The 22,225-nt window shown below is 39.8% G+C and overlaps 1 protein-coding gene across 1 annotated transcript; it reads right to left on the bottom strand.

Annotated features, from left to right (window-relative positions):
- Window positions 1-10,277: 10,277 nt before the first annotated feature.
- On the bottom strand, window positions 10,278-22,224 carry DDX51_3 (ATP-dependent RNA helicase ddx51). Its single transcript, XM_051215523.1, has 4 exons — window positions 18,942-22,224; window positions 17,377-17,626; window positions 16,024-16,336; window positions 10,278-10,713 (listed from the first exon to the last, which is right to left on the bottom strand). The coding sequence occupies exons 2-4, from the start codon at window positions 17,621-17,623 to the stop codon at window positions 10,488-10,490; spliced, it is 786 nt and encodes a 261-aa protein (XP_051066049.1). The 5' UTR covers window positions 17,624-17,626; window positions 18,942-22,224; the 3' UTR covers window positions 10,278-10,487.
- Window position 22,225: the final 1 nt, after the last annotated feature.

The raw sequence follows: 22,225 nt of genomic DNA, 5'->3' as shown, positions 1-22,225 counted from the left end.
AAAAAATAAGGCAATGATATATAAAAATCCCAAAAAGGAACAGACTCACAGTTGCAATAAGGTGTATTAGATCACGTCGGGCTCACCAATGATGATGTCACAGGTATTCAGTGTTTGACAACGCTTTTACCAGTAACACCTCTAATATATTTCGTTCCCACCCAGAGAAATCAAAAGACAGAGTCGAGGAGATCGGAAGAGTATATTTGGCGATGACCAATATATCGGAATTCTCTGATCTAATCTGGCTAGCGGTTGCGGTTGATGTTGAGCACGGCGTTACCACACGTGATCTGGTGCGGATGCCTGACCGAGCGCCTTCAGCTAGATGAGTCCACTAAAACATATGGTCAGCATCCAATGTCGAAAACTTACAGAGCTATTTATTTTGGGGATTTATTTACCGCTACAGATCACTCCCCCTAGTGGGGCAGTGACGACCCTAAGACGTGGCCAGCCAGAAGTTTAAACCCAACGAGTTTGTCGTTGGTAAACACTCTTCTGATAGCTTACTAAGTGTAGCAGCGTCTGGTCGTCTTTCCTTACTATATGGGACCGAGGTACAACATAGTAAAAAAGAAAGTTACAACGAAAATTTCGACTCCTCGTAAACTGCATCGTTCTTTTCCAGCCGTCCTGGAAAAGAAAAAGAAAGTGTAAGTGCATTTCGAAATACACTCGTATGTGCGTAAAAACACAATGTCGGCGAAAAAATGGAAAATATACTCAAGCACACGTAATAGCGTTAAAAAAATGTTTTTTATGTTTTGTTTTTTTTTAAATAAAAATATAAATATATAGGCATAATAAAATTGTCTTTTTAAAAAAAAATTATATATCGTTAAAAAGAAAGATCGAGATAATATAAAATGTCGAGTAGTGCCTTACGTGCAGTAGTCGTTTAAATGTTCTGGAAATCTTACTCTTCTTCCAGAACGCGTCGTTTTAGGTATATTTTCAGATACATTCGAAGTATCATCGCTAGTGTTGGTCGTCGGTTGAGAAATTATGAGTGGAGTCGTATCGTTCGATTGTACCGAAGGAAAATCGACGTGAATAGGATTTCCTTCTAAATACGCTGCTTTTAAGCGATCGATGCTGATGCTATCGTTTGTTCCGTTCTTGTCGACTATATAGTACTTAGATTCACGTTGAAGAACTTTGAAGGGTCCTTCGTATGCTGATTCGAAAGGTCGTCGATGCGAGTCTCGACGAACGAAAACGTGTGTACTATATCGTAAGTTAGGTTGAACGAAAACATCGGTTGATTGTGGTCGAGTGGAAGCAGGTTTAACTGAACGCATTGCGTTTGTAAGCCTGTTCGTGTAGGAGGTTAGATCTGTGTTCATTGAAGAGGATGAAGGATCCACGAATTCTCCTGGAAGTCGAAGTGTCGTTCCATAAACGAGTTGAGCCGCAGTGTATCCAATGTCAGCTTTCACTGCATTGCGAATACCTAGTAAGACGAGTGGAAGAGCGTCGGTCCACTGTGAAACGTTTGCAGCTGATAGTGAAGCTTTTAGTTGTCGGTGAAAACGTTCTACCAACCCGTTTGCTTGTGGGTGGTAGGCAGTCGTTCGGAAGCGAGTGGTTCCTAAAAGTGTGGTCAGACGACGGAAAAGTTCAGATTCAAACTGACGTCCGCGGTCTGTGGTGATGGTTGAAGGGCAGCCGAAGTTTGCTACCCATCGTTCGACGAAGGTGCGGGCCACTGTTTCAGCGGTGATGTCCTTGATAGGTACTGCTTCTGGCCATCGAGTGAAACGGTCTACGCAGGTCAAGAGGTAAGAGTGTCCATTTGAATCTGGTAACGGTCCTACCAAATCCAAATGAACATGGTCGAAACGAGCATCGGGAGTTTTAAATGAGCCTAAGGAACATGTATTGTGTCTGATGACCTTAGATTTTTGGCAGCTTACACAGGAGCGTGCCCACTCCCTCACGTCTTTATTCATGCCAGGCCAGCAAAACCGTTCTGCTATAAGCTTGATGGTTGCACGAACACCTGGATGAGAAAGTTTGTGCAATGTATTGAAGACATTGCGTCGATAATGTTTCGGCACGATTGGGCGATCCCTACTTGTAGATGTGTCACCAAGAGAGGTTTCCTTACCTGTTCCCATCTGTTTGATGCGTAGTTTAAGTGTTGTGGACGATAACTCGTGCTGAAGATCACTGTCTTCTTTTTGAAGCTCGGCGAGTTTAAGAAGGTCGATTCCTTGGAAACTGTTCAAGGAAGTTATGCGAGATAAGGCGTCTGCAACTACATTGTTTGCTCCAGAGATGTGTTGAATGTCTGAAGTAAACTGCGAAATGTAGTCCAGTTGTCGAGACTCACGGGGAGAGTACTTGTCTGAAGGAGAGCTTAGAGCGTATGTGAGCGGTTTATGGTCGGTGAAAAGAGTGAATTCACGGCCTTCGATATAGTGTTGGAAATGCCGTACAGCACAATACATAGCTAGGAGTTCCCTACCGAATGTGCTGTACCTAGATTCGGTGTCTAGCAACCTTCTAGAGAAAAATGCCAAGGGTTGCCAGGAGTTGTTAACCCACTGTTGTAAGACTCCTCCGATTGCCGAGTCGGATGCGTCTACTGCGATGCTAATGGGTGCTCGGGTGTCCTGGTGTGCAAGCAGTGTTGCTTTAGCGATCAGTTCCTTAACTGTGGAGAATGCTTTTCGTGCGGTGTCGTCCAAGTTAATGGATTTCGCATTTCCACGAAGTTGGTCGGTCAGAGGTTTCATAAGTAATGCGCATTTCGGTATGAAACGTCTATAGAAACTTACGAGGCCGTTAAACGTGCGTAATTGCTTGACGGTGGTCGGTTCTGGGTAATCCAGAATGGCCGCCACTTTGGTTCTAAGGGGTCGGATACCTTGAGCATCGATAGTGTGTCCCAGAAAGTCTAATGAGTCGGTTCCAATTTGGCATTTCTGAACGTTTACAGTAATGCCATGCTTTTGTAATCGTTCGAAAACAAGATCCAGATGCTTGAGATGTGTTTCTCTGTCCGGACTTGCGATTAGACAGTCGTCAACATACGCGTTTACGAAGTTGAGACCTCGAAAAACGTCGTCTATGAATCTTTGGAATGTTTGAGCAGCGTTCCTTAGACCGAAAGGCATTCGCAAAAATTCATAGAGTCCGAAGGGAGTTATGATAGCTGTTTTCGGTATGTCGTCAGTAGCCATAGGGATTTGGTTATACGCTTTAACCAAGTCGATTTTCGAAAAGACAGTTGTACCTTTCAAGGTAGCTGTCAAATCGTGAATATGAGGCAACGGGTAACGATCGGGAATGGTTTTCGCGTTCAATCGTCGATAGTCACCAGTTGGACGCCAATCGTTGCTGTCCTTTTTAGGGACCATGTGCAACGGAGATGCGTATGGGCTACTTGACGGTCGTATGATTCCTAAGTCTATCATATGGTCGAATTCGTTTTTCGCTAACCTTAGCTTTTCAGGAGCTAGTCGTCGTGCTTTAGAGAATACAGGTGGTCCTGTAGTCGTGATGTGATGTGTAACATTGCTGGTTACACACGGTAATCTCGGTTGCGTTTGTTGTATCCCAGGATACTTATCGAGAAGTGGCTGATAGAGCGGGTCTATCATATGTTTAATTGTGACTGGGGATAATTTGGAACCAGTAAAAGAAGTTACGCAAACGGATAAATTAGTGTTTTCGTCTACTAGCCTCCGTTTGCGCGTGTCGATGATCAGATTATGGTGTTGTAGAAGGTCCATACCAATGATTGGTATAGAAACATCAGCAACAACGAACATCCAGTGAATGGGTTTGCGTAAACCCACGTTAAGGTAAACGTACCTTTTGCCATACGTAGCGATCGGTTTTCCGTTTGCCGCCTGTAAGTTTAGGGTCGATTCGTGTAGTCGGTCGTTAGGATTCGCTGGGAGAACGCTAACTTCTGCGCCAGTGTCGACGAGGTAGCGAACTCTCGTTGTCACATCTGTGACGAATAACAGACGGCTTTGTTCGCCGGCTACGGTTGCCGTTAACGCGTGCCGGCTAGGAAGTTTCCCGAATTGCTTTTCGAATCAGTCGGTTTCGTGTTGGGAAAATTGCAGGGTTTTCTGCAATTTCTGGAAAACTTTCCATACTGGCTATGATACCAGCACCAGTCGGGGTTATCTGTCTCTCGTGGTCTAGAGACAGATCGCTTACGAGAAATGCTCCTACGTGATGTGCGCGATCTCTTACGGTCGGTACGAAGGCTAAGATAACGCGTGAGTGTGTGACATAAGTCGGTTATATCATTCTGAGTCGTGTGAGGCTTTTCTTTGACTGAAAATACCTCGGTAGTAGAAGGTTTCGTAATTTCTAGAATGCGGTCGGCAGATGCAGCTAGCTCGTCTATGGCGTTGTTCTGGAACGAGACCAGAACTGCTTGCACCTGTTGGGGAAGTTTTGACAAGAAGAGTTGTTTGAATAGACCTTCGTCGAAAGTTCTTGGGCCTATAACCTCTCTCATCCGTTGCAACATGTCTGTCGCAGAACCGTGTTACAGGTCGATGTTATTGAAGAGTTGATCTAACCTTTGTCGATCGGTTAGGTCTCCTCGTTTAAGAATCGAGCGTTTTAAGATTTCGTAAGGTTCGGAAACATCACTAGTAAACATACTAGGTGTTACGTACCTGTTGAATTCGCGCGGTAGTGCCTTGACTACTGTGAGGAATTGTGCACGTGTGTCGATCACGCCGTGCTCGGAGAAGTCGGCTTCTGCGTAGCAAAACCAGGCTTCGATGTTGTCGGGCCAGAAAGACATCAGTTGAAACGAAGGCGGGGACAAAGTCTTAAGCTTGAGTACTTTAGGTGTCTGTTCAGTCATGATGAAGTATGAAGTACGATAATGAACGAGGGGAAAATATATATATATCCAAGAAAAAACACGAAAAAAATCACAATGTTTAAAAAAATAAAAAAAATAAGGCAATGATATATAAAAATCCCAAAAAGGAACAGACTCACAGTTGCAATAAGGTGTATTAGATCACGTCGGGCTCACCAATGATGATGTCACAGGTATTCAGTGTTTGACAACGCTTTTACCAGTAACACCCTCTAATATATTTCGTTCCCACCCAGAGAAATCAAAAGACCGAGTCGAGGAGATCGGAAGAGTATATTTGGCGATGACCAATATATCGGAATTCTCTGATCTAATCTGGCTAGCGGTTGCGGTTGATGTTGAGCACGGCGTTACCACACGTGATCTGGTGCGGATGCCTGACCGAGCGCCTTCAGCTAGATGAGTCCACTAAAACATATGGTCAGCATCCAATGTCGAAAACTTACAGAGCTATTTATTTTGGGGATTTATTTACCGCTAGATGCTGCATTACTGCCAGACATTAGTTTTGACGCATTACTGTCTCTGATACTTAATTAACAGTAGTCTAACAGCTAGGAAAATTCGACTCTTACTCGTCAGAACGAGCCTGTAGTCGAAGTGGTTTCTTCATTTGAAAAGAAGCCTTCATATTAATATAGAACCAAACCAGATACAAATTCTTCCTTATTTCATAAGGCTGGTATCAAGTGACCCCATGTAACTTTGTACAAACGTCTTTTGATAGGTATACTAATGTTTATTGGATCGTTGACCATACGAGAACTGAAGCTGCCTTTATGTGTTCAAAAAATCTGTTGTTGTCATTAATCCATCATAGCAACGCTAGTTTATTATCTAATATGGTTTACACATTGGTTTTATGCACGTTATTAACTAACCTTAAGAGTGGTCCATTTGCAATATTCATTCAGCCTCTATCAAAAACGTCTTCAAAGACTCATCCGTCAATACCTTCTGCAACGGGAATGATCGTAGATTTCCGCTTGTTGACGTTATGATGCGTTCCCATACACAGCCTCGTTGATTAGCTCTCACAGTGTTAAAGTACCATTCATAACTTCTAAAAAACATTTGCTATAATGTTCTGACCCCAATTACACCCAACCTTTCTAAGACTGGAGTCGGCTCCTTTGAAGTTCGAACCACCGTTCCTAAACACATGTTTCAGGTGACCCATCCTACCAACGAATCTCAAGAGAGCGCATAAAACGAGTCAGCATCCAAGGTGTGGGCCATTTTGGTACAAACTTCTATAATAAACAAGCAAGTGAATAAACAACTGTATCGTTTTTTAACGACTCGCCTCTTCTTAACGTAAAATGGTCCAAGATAGTCTGTGCCAACGTAATTGGGTGGTGGTACGAATCCTTCAAGGAGACATTCAGGTAGTGGAGCCATGATCTGTGTCGGCGTTCTGTTGAGTCTCTTGCATAAGAAGCACCGTTTTTAGACTCTTTTGATAGCAGCTTGAGCCTAGTTCTCATTTTCTTACCAGCAGACATTACATGGAGCGTCATTTCCTTATTCGAAACAAGTGCACCTACTCTCCTCGGTTTTTCTTGCGATTCACATGTTTTGCCGTGCTCGTCTTTATGCCGTATTTGACTTAGTGTCTCCATCTCCATGGAAAATGAGATCATTTGAATCAATTTAATTATATTCTGCTTCGCGTTACCAATTTCTTCCAGTCTCAATCTATCAAGAATTAACCATCTTCTATCTAATCTCATCCTCATACTGTAGACGAAGCGTCCGGTCCGTGAAATCGCTCATTTAGCTTAATGATACCATCTAACGGCAATCCACAGAATTCTGTTTACTTTTAACACATATACATGGGATCGCTGTAGACATTTCGCGAATCTTTGCTAAGCTATTGCTTACGAATCTCTCAAAACTCTTGGTTGTGTTTCCTATACAATGAAGTGCGATTAATGAATCTGTCCAATAAGTGGTAGAAGAGATAGGGATACGCGATTGTTGTTCCATGTGTTTTCCAATCTTAGCACATAGTACAGCAGCTGTTAATTCCATTCTAGGAGTGATTATAGGTTTCAGTGGGGCAACCCTGGACTAAGCTAGTAGAATGGAGCAATTAACTTGACGGGAGACATCTTCAAAAGGAGTATACCCCACAACACCATACACGAATTTCGAGGCATCGGCAAAGCACTGAATTTGAGTAGCTAGTGGTTTGTAAGATTCTGGTACGAGACATCTGGAAAGTAACAGTTTACTTAGGAGCCTCATACCTCTGAGCCGACAGTCCAATCACATAAAGCACTCCCTAGGAAGCTTTGCGTTCCACGCCAGATTTTTCCGACAAGTATCCTGCATAATTAAATTAGCTAGTAAAACACCTAGTGCTATAAACCCAACTGGGTCGAATATCGAGACTATATGCGACAAAATAGTTCTCGTCGTCGGAGTCGTTTCGAATTCGTCCACTCCGAAGCAGGTCTTATACGTTCGAACATCCCACTCTTTTCGTAGAGTCATCCCCTTTCTTTCCAAATATAAACAGTCCTTTCTATGCAGTCTTCCTCTGGAACAAACTTCACTGATCCAACATTGTTGCTGGTTCATTTGTTTAGATTTAAACCCTTTAACGTAACATTTCCCTCAGTTGAGAATATGTTAATTTAGCTTCTTCTAACGTATCAATACTGGTCAATAAATCGTGGACACAGAACTGTTACTTTGATGTCTGTATAATACATTCAGGAAACCTGTCCGCAATAGCCAGGATAGTTCTTTGTAGAGCAAACGTTGCGCAACTTGATGAAGAGTTCGCACCAAACAAATTCCCTTCTATCTAAGGGCATCACGATCCTGTAACGGAACAAACACTTGGTGGAACATTTCTTCAGTATCTGCCGTGAGACCTACTCGCCTTTGCTGAAATCTGGTGAAGACATATACCAGACTGTTGACCAAATCTGGACCAGAATACAAGATTTTATTCTGGGACGTCTCGGTCTATTATTCTGCACAGTCGAATACGATTCTTAGCTTACTAGGTTTTTTCGGATGGAAGACATTGTGGTGCGTTAAATACCAAAGCCGACAACTAATCGAGTTCTCCGTAGTTTTTTCGGAGTAGCCCCGTTCACCATGTTCTACCATTACATTAACATAATCCTTATGCAGTCTCTGGTCATAGATGATCCGGTTCCTTAGGGAATTTAATATACTCATCGCCAGTTTTCGATTATTAAGTATCCTGTGTTGGTGACGTCAGGGCAAATCTATTTGGTAATCTTCGTTTGCTAACTGTATGGATTTGGACATAGCATCCAGGGCTTTACGATCATCAACCGACATGAGCACACGGTGATTCGGGTCGTCTTCAAAGTCTATCTTATACAACTGCTCTAGTCTAGCTTTTAGTTCAACTTTAGACGATAGGTAATTTAAGATACTCATATTTTTTTGGTCTCATGGTAAGGTATAAACAGCACCCACCCTAAAGTCTTTGTAGCGTACAGTTCGATAATTTTCCCACTCTCTATTCTTTCGTTCCATGACCTCACGTACATGCACCCTATCAATACGTTGACAACCCTTGAGAGGGTCACACTGTGCAAGTGAGATCACGATGCCATCTGAGATGTCTTCGGTACTGTCCTACGCAATATAGGTAATCTCTCTATTATCCATACCTTTGGAATTCTGGATGATGAAGAATAATTTGAGGAGGAAACTTCTGGTTGAACCTCTTTGCAATGAAATGTGAACTGGCTATCCAGCGTTTTCAATAAAACCGTCTCGGACCCTCCATCTGAACCCAGCCTTCTAGCTAGATCTTCTATAATAAACGAAGCGTCTGAGCCGCTATCTAGTAAAGCACATGTCTGTACCACCCTTTCTCCATTTTTTACCATTACAGGCACTATTACAAATGCCACTTGTCTCCATACACGCTTAGCACTTCCCTCCGTATCGAGTCGGGTATTAATGTGACCATTACTATTACTGTCTTTCTGCTCTTCCCACTTCATGTGTAAAAAGGTATGGTGTCTCCTTCGACAGCATATGACCTCGGTGCTTGACAGTTTCTTGGTATGTGGTTCGCCTTCAGACAGACATTACGAACTTCGTTAGCACAAACTCTATCATATCATTAATATCCTTATCTCTAAACCATTCATATTGGTCTAAAGGGTGGTTTTCAGTACATAATAAAAATAACAACTTAAGAGTGCTTGGTCTTACGTGTGGTGTGACACCAGACCCACACGTATTAGCGAACGACACTCCCGCCGTATACCTTGGATCAAGGTTCCTTTTAGTAACAACAGCCGACTGCCTTTGGTTGCGATTAGAGGGATCTCCACCGACAAGTAATCAGTACTTGGTTTTAGCAATACCCGACTGCTCTCGCACAAATTCGCAAAGGTCTTTAGATAGAGGCTCTCTCTGTTCTGGTTCGAGCAATGCACAATAGTAGCATTAGCTGTACAATCACGATACTAAACCAAATAATTTAGCATAGTTCTACTTCAAACACTCATCGAGATTCCGTATGAAACTCCAGTAGTTCATGAGATTACCATCAAACCTCTCACTTTGGTAGGTCTAAAGATTTAGATATCATTGTTATCCAACCCTTTACAGGAGGAACATCAACTGCAGGTAAGGAAGATGTAGATTCGTACATCACCTTGTCAGCCACAAAATATCTATGGTGTTCTCTTGCCTTGTGACGTAATCTTTCCAACCCAATTTCTCTTTGTCTGAGTTAAGCGTACTCTAATTTTAACTCTAATAAGGGATCTATTCGGTAGTCGTTTTCTTCAAACTGGTTATCAGTATGAGTTTGTGAATAGTGGGGAGACAATTCAGTTTTATGATTCTCCGTAGACATTAACAACACTTAACGTAGGAATTTCTGATGAGTTACTGGTCAAAGTATCGTAGGATTTGATTTGACCTACAGATACACTACTAGAACTGTGAACGCAATACTAGCGACCTCAGAGTCTATGTGAAAGGTATAGTCAGAACAAGGACAACTTGGCTTTAAACTTTATCTGTTTCTAAATGTGGAAATAACAATTTGATTAGTACAATAATTAAAGTAATTATAGTCATTAATTGGAACGCACAAACATACCGACCAGTATCACCTGTTTTATCGAAATGAATGGAAATTACGAGTCACACTAATATAATAGGATAATAATCCTCTTCAATTGGCAAGTTACATGCAACAGGGATAGTCTACAAATATATCAGATCAAATCGACGTGGTGGGCGCTTAAACAACGATTTGATTGATTAGTTATGAACATAACTAACAATAATGTATGAACAGATTGTTCGGAATTCATTGCATAAAGGTATCACATCTGACAACCTTCATCTTACCATAAAATTATCTAAATCTATCAAAGAGACTGATTGTTTTAAATAGATTTTATATTAATTTGAACCAAATAACAACATAGATTAACTCTAAACATGTGTGAGAAATAGAATAAAAAAATGAAATAACTTTTTTATCATTAAAATAGGCTGTTTACGCAACGGTTTCTTTTAAGATATGTCAATATACAAAAAATAATTATGTATGAAGTCAGCGATAAAAATGAGGAATATATATATGAGAATCGGATTACGCCATCAAGAGATATATCATACCCATAATTAGCAGTAAAATTGTAATAGGCATCACAAATACAAGGTAAGATAACAAAGGTATAGGAACAATGATAGAGAAGAACTGTTGACTGTTTATATTTCTGACATTATTGCCTTTTGGACAATTGAGTATAGGATGTTTAATTTCAGTAATATATATAGAATCATCATTAGTGTTATCAGTTTTTGTTGATGGGAGACTAAAAAGTAAAGAAATAATGAAAGTCTGAGATAGATAGAACAGGAGTTAATCTAGTTATAAACGCTAAATGATTGAATATAAACGTGAAGTGATATTACAATGAGAAATTGGTTCGAAGTGAGGTCCACTTCCACCGAGGTTGAATCAGTCAAACACAATGTGTCAGCTATTAGACGACAATCACAAACCAAAGTGTAGTAAATGAAATCTTGGATGTTTATTGGATCACATCAAGAATAATATGGATTTTGCATACACACTATAACATGTAATCGGTTTAATTAGCCTACCTTCTATAAGGATGCATAACAGAAGTGAATACTACTGAACACATGTTGGTAAATTTATGGTATCAAGCAATCACAGATATACAGTTATTTTTACTCATCATCGGACAAGACTTGATAGTCAGATCTTCATTCCACTGATATTTAAGTGATCTGTGAAGTATGTATCTCCCAGTCGTTTGGGTTTTAATGATTTTTCATTTTTTGTCTAATATTTCATACATAAGTGTGAAATTTTATGGAAGAAAAACCTACTTCTCTGGTTAGCGACAATGATTCTGATATCAAATCATTTTGACGGTTTGGGTTGATAATTCAATCTCGTGAGAAATCATCGCTGAATTTCATCTACTAAAAGGTATTCTATTTGTTTATTTTAATAATCGAAAACTTTTTGATCAAATGCTACAATTTTAATCCATAACAATAACGAAGTAATCGCCTATGAGCCCAAAGCTTTCTATGATGCCAAGTAATATTACTAGAATTGCATAGCAGTTTAAACCTGCAACCAGATTTTACAGGGATTTGACTTATCGAAAAACCCTTATGACCAAGTAGCAACAAATTTTAAGACATCTAGTTATTATTATTATTTGAACACATAAATATTGGTACAAGAGAGCGCCAATATATATGCGCCACACAAAACAATGAGAATTCGAAGGGAAAGATAAAAAAGTAAGGAGCGTGAAAAAAAGAGAACAATAACGAAGAGGTTGGTTTAAGGTAGTGTAGTAATAACAGTACTAATAATGAGGGAACGGAAAGGTACAATCAGAAGAAATCTTTCAGTTAAGGAAGACATAACTTTTTTTATGAAGAAAGTTACATCAAGATCGCCACTGGCTTCTATTCTGAGTCATATCTGATAACGTCTCTAGCCACTCTGTCGCACTATCTCTCGGACCCCAACCAGGGAGTCCTGAAGGACCAACACAGGCCAGCCCTTTGCAGCTTTCTTCCATGCCACGACACCATGTCATACATTGACCACCTATCCGCTTCTTCCAACCAGTCCCAGAGTCGGCAAATAATGCACGACGTGAAATTCTCTGGGAAGACATTCGTAGAACATGTCCAAGCCACCGAAATCGATGTTACAAGATGGTGACACCAATTGCATTATCGTCTCTGCACCCGAACACACGATGCCGAACCTCTGCATTACTAACATGGTGTTGCCACTGGATGTCAGCAATCCTTCGGAGACAACGATGATCGAACACAGAGTCTTCTAACGTCCTCAAATAGGAAGTCAGGTTTCACAAGCATAGAGCAGAACTGCTATCACCGACGCGTTGTAGATCCGACCTTTTACAGCCAGAATAACGTCACGAAGGCGCCAAAGATGGCCCAGATTGGCATAAGCCGCTCTGGCTTTCACTCACGCCACCACCAGCACTTATGCAGCTACCCAGATACACGAACTTCTCAACTACTTCTATCTGCTCACCATTCAGGGTGAGTACAGGATTAGAATCCTGCCAGTCTTATAGAAGTATCTTGGACTTCGAAGGTGCAAAGCACATACCATACCTACAGACACTGATTGCCAACTGATTAAGCGCGAATTGCATGTCTTGGGGATTATCGCACAGTAAGACAATATTGTCCCCATACTCGAGGTCGAGAATTCTTTCTCCAGGCAACAGATCCACACCACCATTACTTACATCCATCAGAGCTGTTTCCAGAATGTCGTCGATGGCAAAGTTGAAGAGGAATGGTGAGATTGGGCAACCCTGCCTAACCCCACTGCTCGAATAGAACAATGGAGAAAGGTGGTTGTATGCCCTCACTCTCCCTGAGGTGTTTGTATATAGTGCTTTTAGGATGTTAATAAACTTCTCAGGCACACCCTTCTTCAATAGATAATCCCAGAGATTAGTCCTGTCCAACGAATCGAAGGCAGCCCTGATGTCAAGAAACACTACGATTGTTGGCCTTTGATAAGTATGGCGGTGTTCTAACATTTGGCGGAGGGTGAAGATGTGATCAATACATCCTCGACCAGAACGAAACCCAGCCTGCTCCTCGCGAGTCAATCTTTCTCGGTTTTTGAACAAGCTACGAAGTATGACGGAAGCCAATGGCTTGGACGCAATCGGAAGTAAACTTATCCCCCGATAGTTGTTACAGGAATGACGTGAACCCTTTTTAAAGATAGGGACAACTATCGACTCATTCCATGACGTTGGTACACTCTCTAGCTCCCACACCTTTGTAAACAACGTCGTCAGTTCCTTAGTCAGAAAGTCACCACTATCTTTAAGAAAAGCCGGAGGTAAGTCATCTGGGCCAGGTGATTTGTAACGCTTCAAGAGTTGGAGTTCCTTGCGGACTCCCGCCTCATTTGGTGGATCAGTCGTCACCGGCCATGGAGTGCAGGACAGACTGACCGATGTTGCTGGAGCAGCAGGCCAGTTGAACTGCCCTTCGAAAAATTCTGCCCATCGTCCAAGACGTCGATGGATGTTAGTGATTGGCATCCCATCATACTCGTAGATTGTTTCGCTCACACCAGACTTCTTGCTGCCAGTGGCTCGGATGAGTTGGAAGAGCTTCCGGTAATTACCAGATACAGCTGCTGCTTCCAACTCATTAGCACGCTCCGACCACCAGGCTTCTCGGTCCTTACGCAAGCTTTGCCCAATTTCCTTACGTAGCATCCTTCGTTTGTGGTCAAACTCACGGTCACCCGGAGTAGACCGACGGGCTTCAATGAGTTGTAAGGAACCAGAAGAAACCCAGAGCTTATAAGCTGGACGTTTCGCGAACCCACAACTGACTGTACCCGCCATTTTCATGGCGTCATGCAATTGCAACCAATGCTCATCTATGCTTTTCGGTGGAATGGTAGCTAGCCTAGAAGCTATCTCGGTTCGATACTTACTTGCAACAGAAGTTGCAACCAGTCTTATACACAACCACGCCAGCGGTAGCTGATCGCGATGTGATCAATCTGAGTCCAGGCTTGGGATGCAGAGGGAGGACGCTAGGTGGCACATCGGCGATGACTGTGCCGAAAGTTAGTGCTAGCCAGAAACAGGTTGTGGTTTGTGCACAGTTGCAGTAGACGGTCCCCGTTATCTGACCTGCGACCAACAAGTCCCCATCGGCCACCTAAACGACTCTCTTTTGTGCCTAGACGCCCGACTTGAGCATTCAAGTCTCCGGCTAGTACTACAATATCTGTCGAACGTACTTTCTGGAGAAGAACAGATAAATGGTGGTAAAACTCATCCTTGATTGCATCCGGGCTGCAATCTGTCGGGGCATAGGCGGAGATGACGAAAGGACATCGTTTCTCACGCCGATTTCTTCTCATTTTGATGGAACTTTCTAATCTAACAGCACATAGCCGACTGTTAATGGGGATCCAATCGATTAGTGCTGCCTCAGCTCTAGCGCTTAGTGCGACACCAACGCCAGCAAGACCAGACGAAGATGCCACAGGGTCCCCGGATAAGCCCACGGAAAACAAGCTTTTCGAAGCGACAGATGGAGATCGAACTTGTAGTACTTCACTAGAGTCTTGAATACGGGTCTCGGATAGACAACAAACGTCGATATTAAGACTTTCCAAAGACATAGCCAGCCCTATCTGTTGTCCGACCTGCATAAATGTGCGAAAGTTGAAGGCAGCCAGTTTGAATGGTGCACGTGGTTTCAGAAAAACTGCTTCAGTAATCATATTCAGTGGTAACATACAATTTTCAACCGCACAGTGACTCGAGAACGTTTAGATAGAGTCGAATTTCCACCAAAGACGAGCCGATGTATAAGTATAAAAGAGGGCGAATAATGTGGTAAATAATAATAATAATAATAATAATAATAATAATAATAATAATAATAATGATAATAGTAATAATTTGAATCATCTGACTGTTATTCGAAGCGAGAAAAGTAGTTTCCATAGATATAGAGAGTTCATCATTTGCGTGTGGGCTGCGATACTGCCCGAGTGCCCAGACCGAAGCAGGTGGTTTTCTTAGGGGGCCACTCCCCGAGCCTTTGACTTAAAGGTCTAACCCACAAGGCAGTGGATCATCGTAAGGAGATGCAGTCCCATGGTAGCCGGTGACCAACGATTGGTTCATACGCCATTTGTTCCTGCAGGACACTGGAGCCCATGTGCACCATTGGTTTGGGATCCGGTTAAAGCGCCGGACATTCGCTTTTCGTCCTCTCATTTTCGTAAACAACACCCCCGCCACGAGAAGGCAGTGAGTAGGACTTCCCTGGCAGAGGCTGTATACGCGTGGCCGTGTGAGAGCATTTCGAGAGGGAGAGCGGACTCTCCCCACTCTCGGCCGTACTAGGGAATTCGGGGAGCTAGAAAAACAGGGAACCATAAGAAGCTTGAATTGTTGGTGTATTTATAAAAGTGGCTGGACATAAAAAGGAATTATGTTGTGAATGTTTGACTGAAATTTAAATGGTACAAGGCATGATTCTCAATTATTAGAAAGGATGATAATCTCAAATCTAATACTAGTGATTCGCCCTTATCATCATGTTAATAACGACATAATTATAACTGAATACTACTAAACAGCATTACAGCGAACAGATATTTGTGAATTATTTATGTTAAATGATGGGAGGCAGTTGCAGGAAAATTTGGACCTGGGTTTTATATCGACACTTGTTAGTTAGGAGTACCTGAAATATTGATGGAATTGATACTTTTAATGGAATTCAAACACGTGTCACCTAATTCGCCAGTTTGATACATTACCATTAAGGTATTCGGGGCACGGTTGACTTAATGTAGAACAGATATTTACGGATGATTGATCACTGAATAATAACTTATGCTGTGTTTGTCTAGTCAGTTCGTGCCGATAGGACTCTATTGATGAAGTTTCATTGTGTCCATTAGTTTAAATGAGTCGACATCATATGTCTTATGTTGAGATGTTAGATGGTTGAAAGTAATCGATAAAGTTTATTGCTGAACATAACATGTACTCAGAACTCATTTAACAAATGAATACATAAATAAAACATACTGATATCGTAGATGAATAGGTAAATCTAAATAACTAATTGATTGATTTATCCCCAGTTGATTAATATTAAATTTGAATGTTAATGGTTTAGCAAGCCATTCTGGAGCTTCAATATCAACCAAATTATTCTGAATAATTAATTGTTTACTTTCATCGGAATGATCGGTATTTTTCTTCTCCAACTTAGAATATGTAAACCAATTTACAAATTGTTTAATGGTATCATGTAATTTTGGTTGTATTTCTGACTGACTAATTGAAAATTTTAAGTTCGGTTGACTAGAAGTTAATTCATATGGATCAATGAAAAAACCTGAAAATGAGTTAGAAAATATCAGTTACTTTATATTAAACAGTGAATAAAAAGGAATATAATACAATGAAACTGGGAAGCGAATGACCTAAAAGCAGAGAAAAGTTGTCCATTTTGGTGGAGTTTTGTTCTCTGAGTTGCGTGATTTGGTCGTGGGGCTTTCATCGTTCTTCTGAACGACATCATCAGCACAAACTTCAGGTAGAAGTGAAGTATTCAAATCTGTTCACATGTGATCCACAGCTTGTCCTGTACACCTCGATGTTGATTGGTTCTTGTTCACCTCAAACCTGTCATTGGGAGATACAACCAAAATAAAAAAGTAAACAATGACATGTTAAAGGTCAACAAGGACCAATCAACATCGAGGTGTTCAGAACGAGCTGTGAACCACATGTGGACAAATTTGAATACTTCACTTCTACCTCAAGTTTGTGCTGATGATGTCGTCCATAAGAACGACAAAAGCTCCACGACCAAACCATCCATCTCAGAGAACAAAACTCCATCAAAATCATCCATCTGAGCTACAAATCTCTACCATCTCAAAGTCGTCCGATTTCCTAGTATATATCTTTTAGATAACTGGTCTCCCATTAATAGAACAAGATTACAATCGGCTAGATTTACAAGAGACAGTTCTTATTCGCATATTTATTATTTAAACATATGAACATTGGTACGAGGCATTAAATCGATATGCGCCACATAATTCATTCGATTTGTGTGAGGGCTGGTATACTGCCCGGGTGCTCAAACCGAATCAGGTGGTTTTCTCAGGAGGCCACATCCGGAGCCTTCGACCTAAAGGTCTGATCCACAAGGCAGTGAAACAACGTCAGGAGATGCAGTCCCATGGTATCCGGTGACCAACGATTGGTTTATACGCAATCTAACACTGATTTTAATTGAGTTACTCATTTATTCTATTGTCGATTATTGTACGAAGAGTAACAATTTGAAAATTCCCTACACTTTTTATTTGAAAAATAACACTATTGATAAGAGTATATAACATAAAATACAAAATTATAAAATACCTGATGGTAAATGTACATGAAGTTGACAATGCTCCAGTAAACTAATTGAAAAATCATGGAAATCACAATGCAATCGAAGATGAAAACCGCGTTGAGTTATATTACAACTAAAATAAGGTTGTATAGTATTAACCGAATTATTCAATGTAATGGTAGTAGTATTAGCAGTAGTAGTAGTAGTAGTAATATCAGCGTAGGCAAATGACAGAATTGAAACTATACACAGTATTAACATTTGAATAACCATTGTCTAATTCAAATAAATTACAAATGAAAAATAAAGGTATATAAATATATAATATCCTGAAAGTTACTTTAGATTACACGTCAGTTTACAAGACTGACAGCGGCTTAATCAAATTTGCTACGTAATAATAGTAAAAATAAAAATTACTATTTACTGACTGAATAAGTATAAATTACAAATAAATTCTTACAGGACAATTTTATATTATTGAATATTCAACAATAAGTGTGATGAGAGGTGTAAAAGTCTGGGTTAAGTAGTTGGTTTTACAAATATATATTAGAGATGAAGCATCATAAATTCAGTATATTGTAATCACAGATTCCTCTATGTAGCACATACTTCAAGTCATATTTACTATACAGTGAGCTTATGATACCGTTGGTATTGGGTAATATGATGGATGTTTTGACTTTGCTTGGACATGTTACTTATTTCACCACAGAGTTTAAAAAGGACTTTTCATATCTCCCCCAGAAAACAGCTATATAACCACAATAACGACACTATGTAATAGATATAGCTGTGTATACATATTTCCCATCGTAATGATGTCTTCGTAGGAAAATTGACGAGTAGGATCATCGATAAACATTTATTTTAAAGCGTTAATGTGAATGCCAACCTTAAAATAACAACTTTGATATAAATGTAAAGTACTTGAATGTTTAGTGACTCATAGGTTTCTATTTAACTGCATGAGCTTCCATAATCCATAAGATGACGTATTAGCTTAAGGTTCAACTAAAAATTTGACGTTTCACACCACAGACTGACTTTGGTGAGTATATTATTCAAAACCAGGAAATAATGGACAAAGAGCTTCATCCTAGTATGGGATTTACTGGCAGTGAAAATCCACGACCACACCAATATTGAATATTAACTGGAATTAGAAATGTAAATTGTCCGAAGTCAACTTCGTGAAATAAAATCGAAGAGCTCACAGGGATATCGGAATGTTCAGAGTCCGATTCCTGGGGGTTATAAATATGCACTGAGAGTCACATGCTAAAACGAAACAGCTGTTGAGTTCCTCATAGCTTTCAACGGTTGTCAAACTAAAACTGGTAAGCAATGCAAACCATGAAATTCAACAGTCAAGTATTATTCATCGAATTTAGTGAGATTTTTATGCACTTATCGTTTACTATGATGTACATAGTTATCAAAGTATCCCAATGGTGAAAAAATAGTTTTAAATTGGAATCGTTTCATTTCGGATTTTAATTTGTTAAAAAATGAACGACTAACTGATTTAACATTAATAGATTGTAAAATAACGACAATAAGCATGTAGGCTTCTGAGATCACATACTTTCAGAAGGATTGCATGTTTTTGGACAACTTTATAAATCCATCCGGATGTTAATTAAAAAACTAATTTAAATAGAAAGGAATTCGAATTAGATAATAGCTAACTTAATAAATATCTATGTAAAACAAGGTTAGAGTTAGTATTATCAACATTAATAATCCATAACATGATATCAGTTTATTTACGACACATGTACATGCTAAGTCCTGAGTAACCCCGGTTAAAGGTAACTCTGAGAAGAGTCGCCATTTAAGCAAACCATATGAGCTTAAGAAAATTAAAACCTAAATATCTAGATATCAAACAGTGTAAGTGGTTTATCAATTACAGGTTTATTCACTCGGGTTCGAGGTATACTTTTTGTATGAAGGTTAGTAACATTGCGAAAGCTGATTGAATAACGTAGAGTGGGATTTCAGACAAGCAGTTATGTCGTTTGAAAGCTCTAACCGTTAAGTCATTGCTTCAGACAACGGGATATAAAATACACAAATGGGCAGTACTGAAATAATACATGCGATAGTAATGTTCTGAAAAGAAAATAACTAAGTATTGTAGAAACGACATCCTGTCATTATTTATAACCAATAATGCTGCAGACATGTTAACAAAAGTGGTTGTTATTATATCCGAGTTCTCCGAGAGAGAAATATTACACTGGATCTCTAAACAATCTATATCAGGTGGATAATGGTTCTTTTACATGGGACTTTTAACCTACACCAACCGGAGTGACTACAATACGAATTACACAAACTGCCGCTCTCTAAACATGTGAAACAAACTGGTTTCGGAACAACTCAGTAGATCATCAAAAATAAATAAGAACATCTATCCAAATTAGAATGAATGGTTTTACAGTAGTTTCGCGCTAAACACTTAGAAAACTGAAACCGAGATTTAGCACGGCGATCTTGAGGGAGACGATCAAAATTATCGAATATGAATAGTGTTACAAAATAACCGTTTACTAAACAACTGTCTAATCATGTTAAAATATTGAATACGAATTTTTAAAGCATTAATATATAAATCATTTGGTGTGTAAATGTGTTCAAATTGTAGTCAGTGAAGAAGTTTCGATATATCACATTAAGTGAAATAATATTTAATGAAACATCAATCAAGATGACATCACATTCAATCAGTAGTTGTAGTCTGATGTGGATCTGGAAACTTTGAAATGAGTAACATGGGAATACACTGAAAATTGATGTTTAATAATGAAAGAGATCTGCATATAGACAACTGAGCCGATTAGAGATTATATTGCGCTAGTGCGATAAGTGAATTTAAAGATTTCTATACATAAGAGTTCATCAAAACTTACTAAATGGAAGACTAACCAATAACAAAGTGATCCAACCTAAGAATACGTCCAGCATTTTACAATCATAATTTATTTGAACACAACACATTTTAAGTGTTAGGAGTAAACTAAGCATTGAAATGGTGAGGTGGATTTTACTTTGAAGCAGTGACTTCGACTGAACAAAGGTTTAAGCAATCTAGTAGTCATTCCCTTTAAAATATCTTCTATACTATGGCAAGTTTATCAAGAAGACAATGTTAAGAAAGCATGCATATCAGTTCTGATTAGAAAAAAGAGCTACTTAATTTTTTTAAAAATCAGTTAAGTTAGATGTTAGGAGTTCAGGAATCGACATCTAAATAATGTTTATTCTTTTTAATTCATATCGCCGGTGTGAGGATAGCCCATGGGTGAACTCTAGGAAGCTCCAAGGAGCTCAGAAAGAGCTGAAGATATTCCAACCAATCATCTTTTGGAGGGACATTCCAGAATCTCGACGTGTAGCTTCCCTATTGGACAAATGCTAATAACCCCCTGTATACGGATTGGGGGACTATAATGACGATTTCGTTATTACCGGAAACTATAAATACCTGAGTTTTGTACCATAATTGACACTGATTGGAATAGCATTCCTTTCACTTATCTTCTGTCTTCTCATTTGCAACCTGCGGGGTTCTAGAGTTCGAGTGCCCATTTTGTACGTGGTATAATAAGAAACTAAGTTTTAGATATGACAACTAGCGACGGGGTTAACTTATCAAGATGTTATTTACCTTTGACTAATTCGAAGCCATGCTAGAGCGTCAAGAAAAACGTTTCGAACAGTTCTAAATTCGTATTCTAGAAGCTCTAACTTAGCAAATGAACCTAAATCAAAAGGGGTTTACAGATGGTTCGTTCAAATCCCATGTCGACCATATCGTTATTTCTATCCACGAGTTTCATTTTGATGGTTTGGCTGGCGTTAATTTGAATCGTGGTTCAAGAAATACAAAGATGTATCCAAGGTCGACCTAGAAAAACTTGATGATACCGCAAAGGTCAGAGTACTGCTACTTCACCCTAAGAATTCCAGAGACCTTTCATTTGATACAACAGTTGTAACTTTGTCGCAAATCTTTGGTGAACGGTTATCTTTGTTCAGTATTTGTTACCAATGTCTTAATTTGGCGAAAGCTGGAGACAATGACTGGGTGCAACACGCTGGCATAGTAAATCGCGAGTGTGAGCCTTTCAGATTATCATCAATGACAGAAGACCAGTTTAAGTGTCTTTTTTCCGTATGCAGCTTGCAGTCACCTGAAGATGCCAACATCAGGACTAGAATTCCGAGTAAAATTGGACAGTGTTCAAATATAACGCTACAAGAAGTGACTAGTGAATGTCAGAGGTTGGTGAACTTAAAACATGACACTTTTATGGTTGAAAACAGTGTCTCTAATTGCATTTTTTCGTAACTTATAGAGCGAAATGTCGTAAACATTTCATAAACACGCCTGAATAGGTTATGCGATTGATAGACATAATGATGTGTTAAAACAAAAACAGATAACTTGTTAAAATATCTAGATGGCAGGAATAAGTAGGTCGTCAATGTCTAGATCCATTTCCGATGATTATGTTACTTATGCCCGTGGAGAAGATTTGTAGCTCAGGTGGATGATTTTGATGGAGTTTTGTTCTCTGAGATGGATGGTTTGGTCGTGGAGCTTTTGTCGTTCTTATGGACGACATCATCAGCACAAACTTGAGGTAGAAGTGAAGTATTCAAATTTGTTCACATGTGGTTCACAGCTCGTTCTGAACACCTCGATGTTGATTGGTCCTTGTTGACCTTTAACATGTCATTGTTTACTTTTTTATTTTGGTTGTATCTCCCAATGACAGGTTTGAGGTGAACAAGAACCAATCAACATCGAGGTGTACAGGACAAGCTGTGGATCACATGTGAACAGATTTGAATACTTCA

The sequence above is a fragment of the Schistosoma haematobium genome, chromosome 4, assembly GCF_000699445.3.
Source record: "Schistosoma haematobium chromosome 4, whole genome shotgun sequence".
Classification (NCBI taxonomy): domain Eukaryota; kingdom Metazoa; phylum Platyhelminthes; class Trematoda; order Strigeidida; family Schistosomatidae; genus Schistosoma; species Schistosoma haematobium.
The sequence above is the reverse complement of the archived record's forward strand: the minus strand, read 5'-3'. Positions and strand labels throughout refer to the sequence as shown.

Bases quoted from the DNA above. Each gene is read 5' to 3' on its own strand.
- DDX51_3 (XM_051215523.1), bottom strand. From the start codon at position 17,623: ATGGTTATTCAAATGTTAATACTGTGTATAGTTTCAATTCTGTCATTT. The intron at 16,337-17,376 runs GTATTTTATAAT...ACTCATTTTCAG, and splicing joins TCATGTACATTTACCATCAG to GTTTTTTCATTGATCCATAT. The intron at 10,714-16,023 runs GTATGTTTTATT...TTTACTTTTTAG, and splicing joins CCTATTCATCTACGATATCA to TCTCCCATCAACAAAAACTG.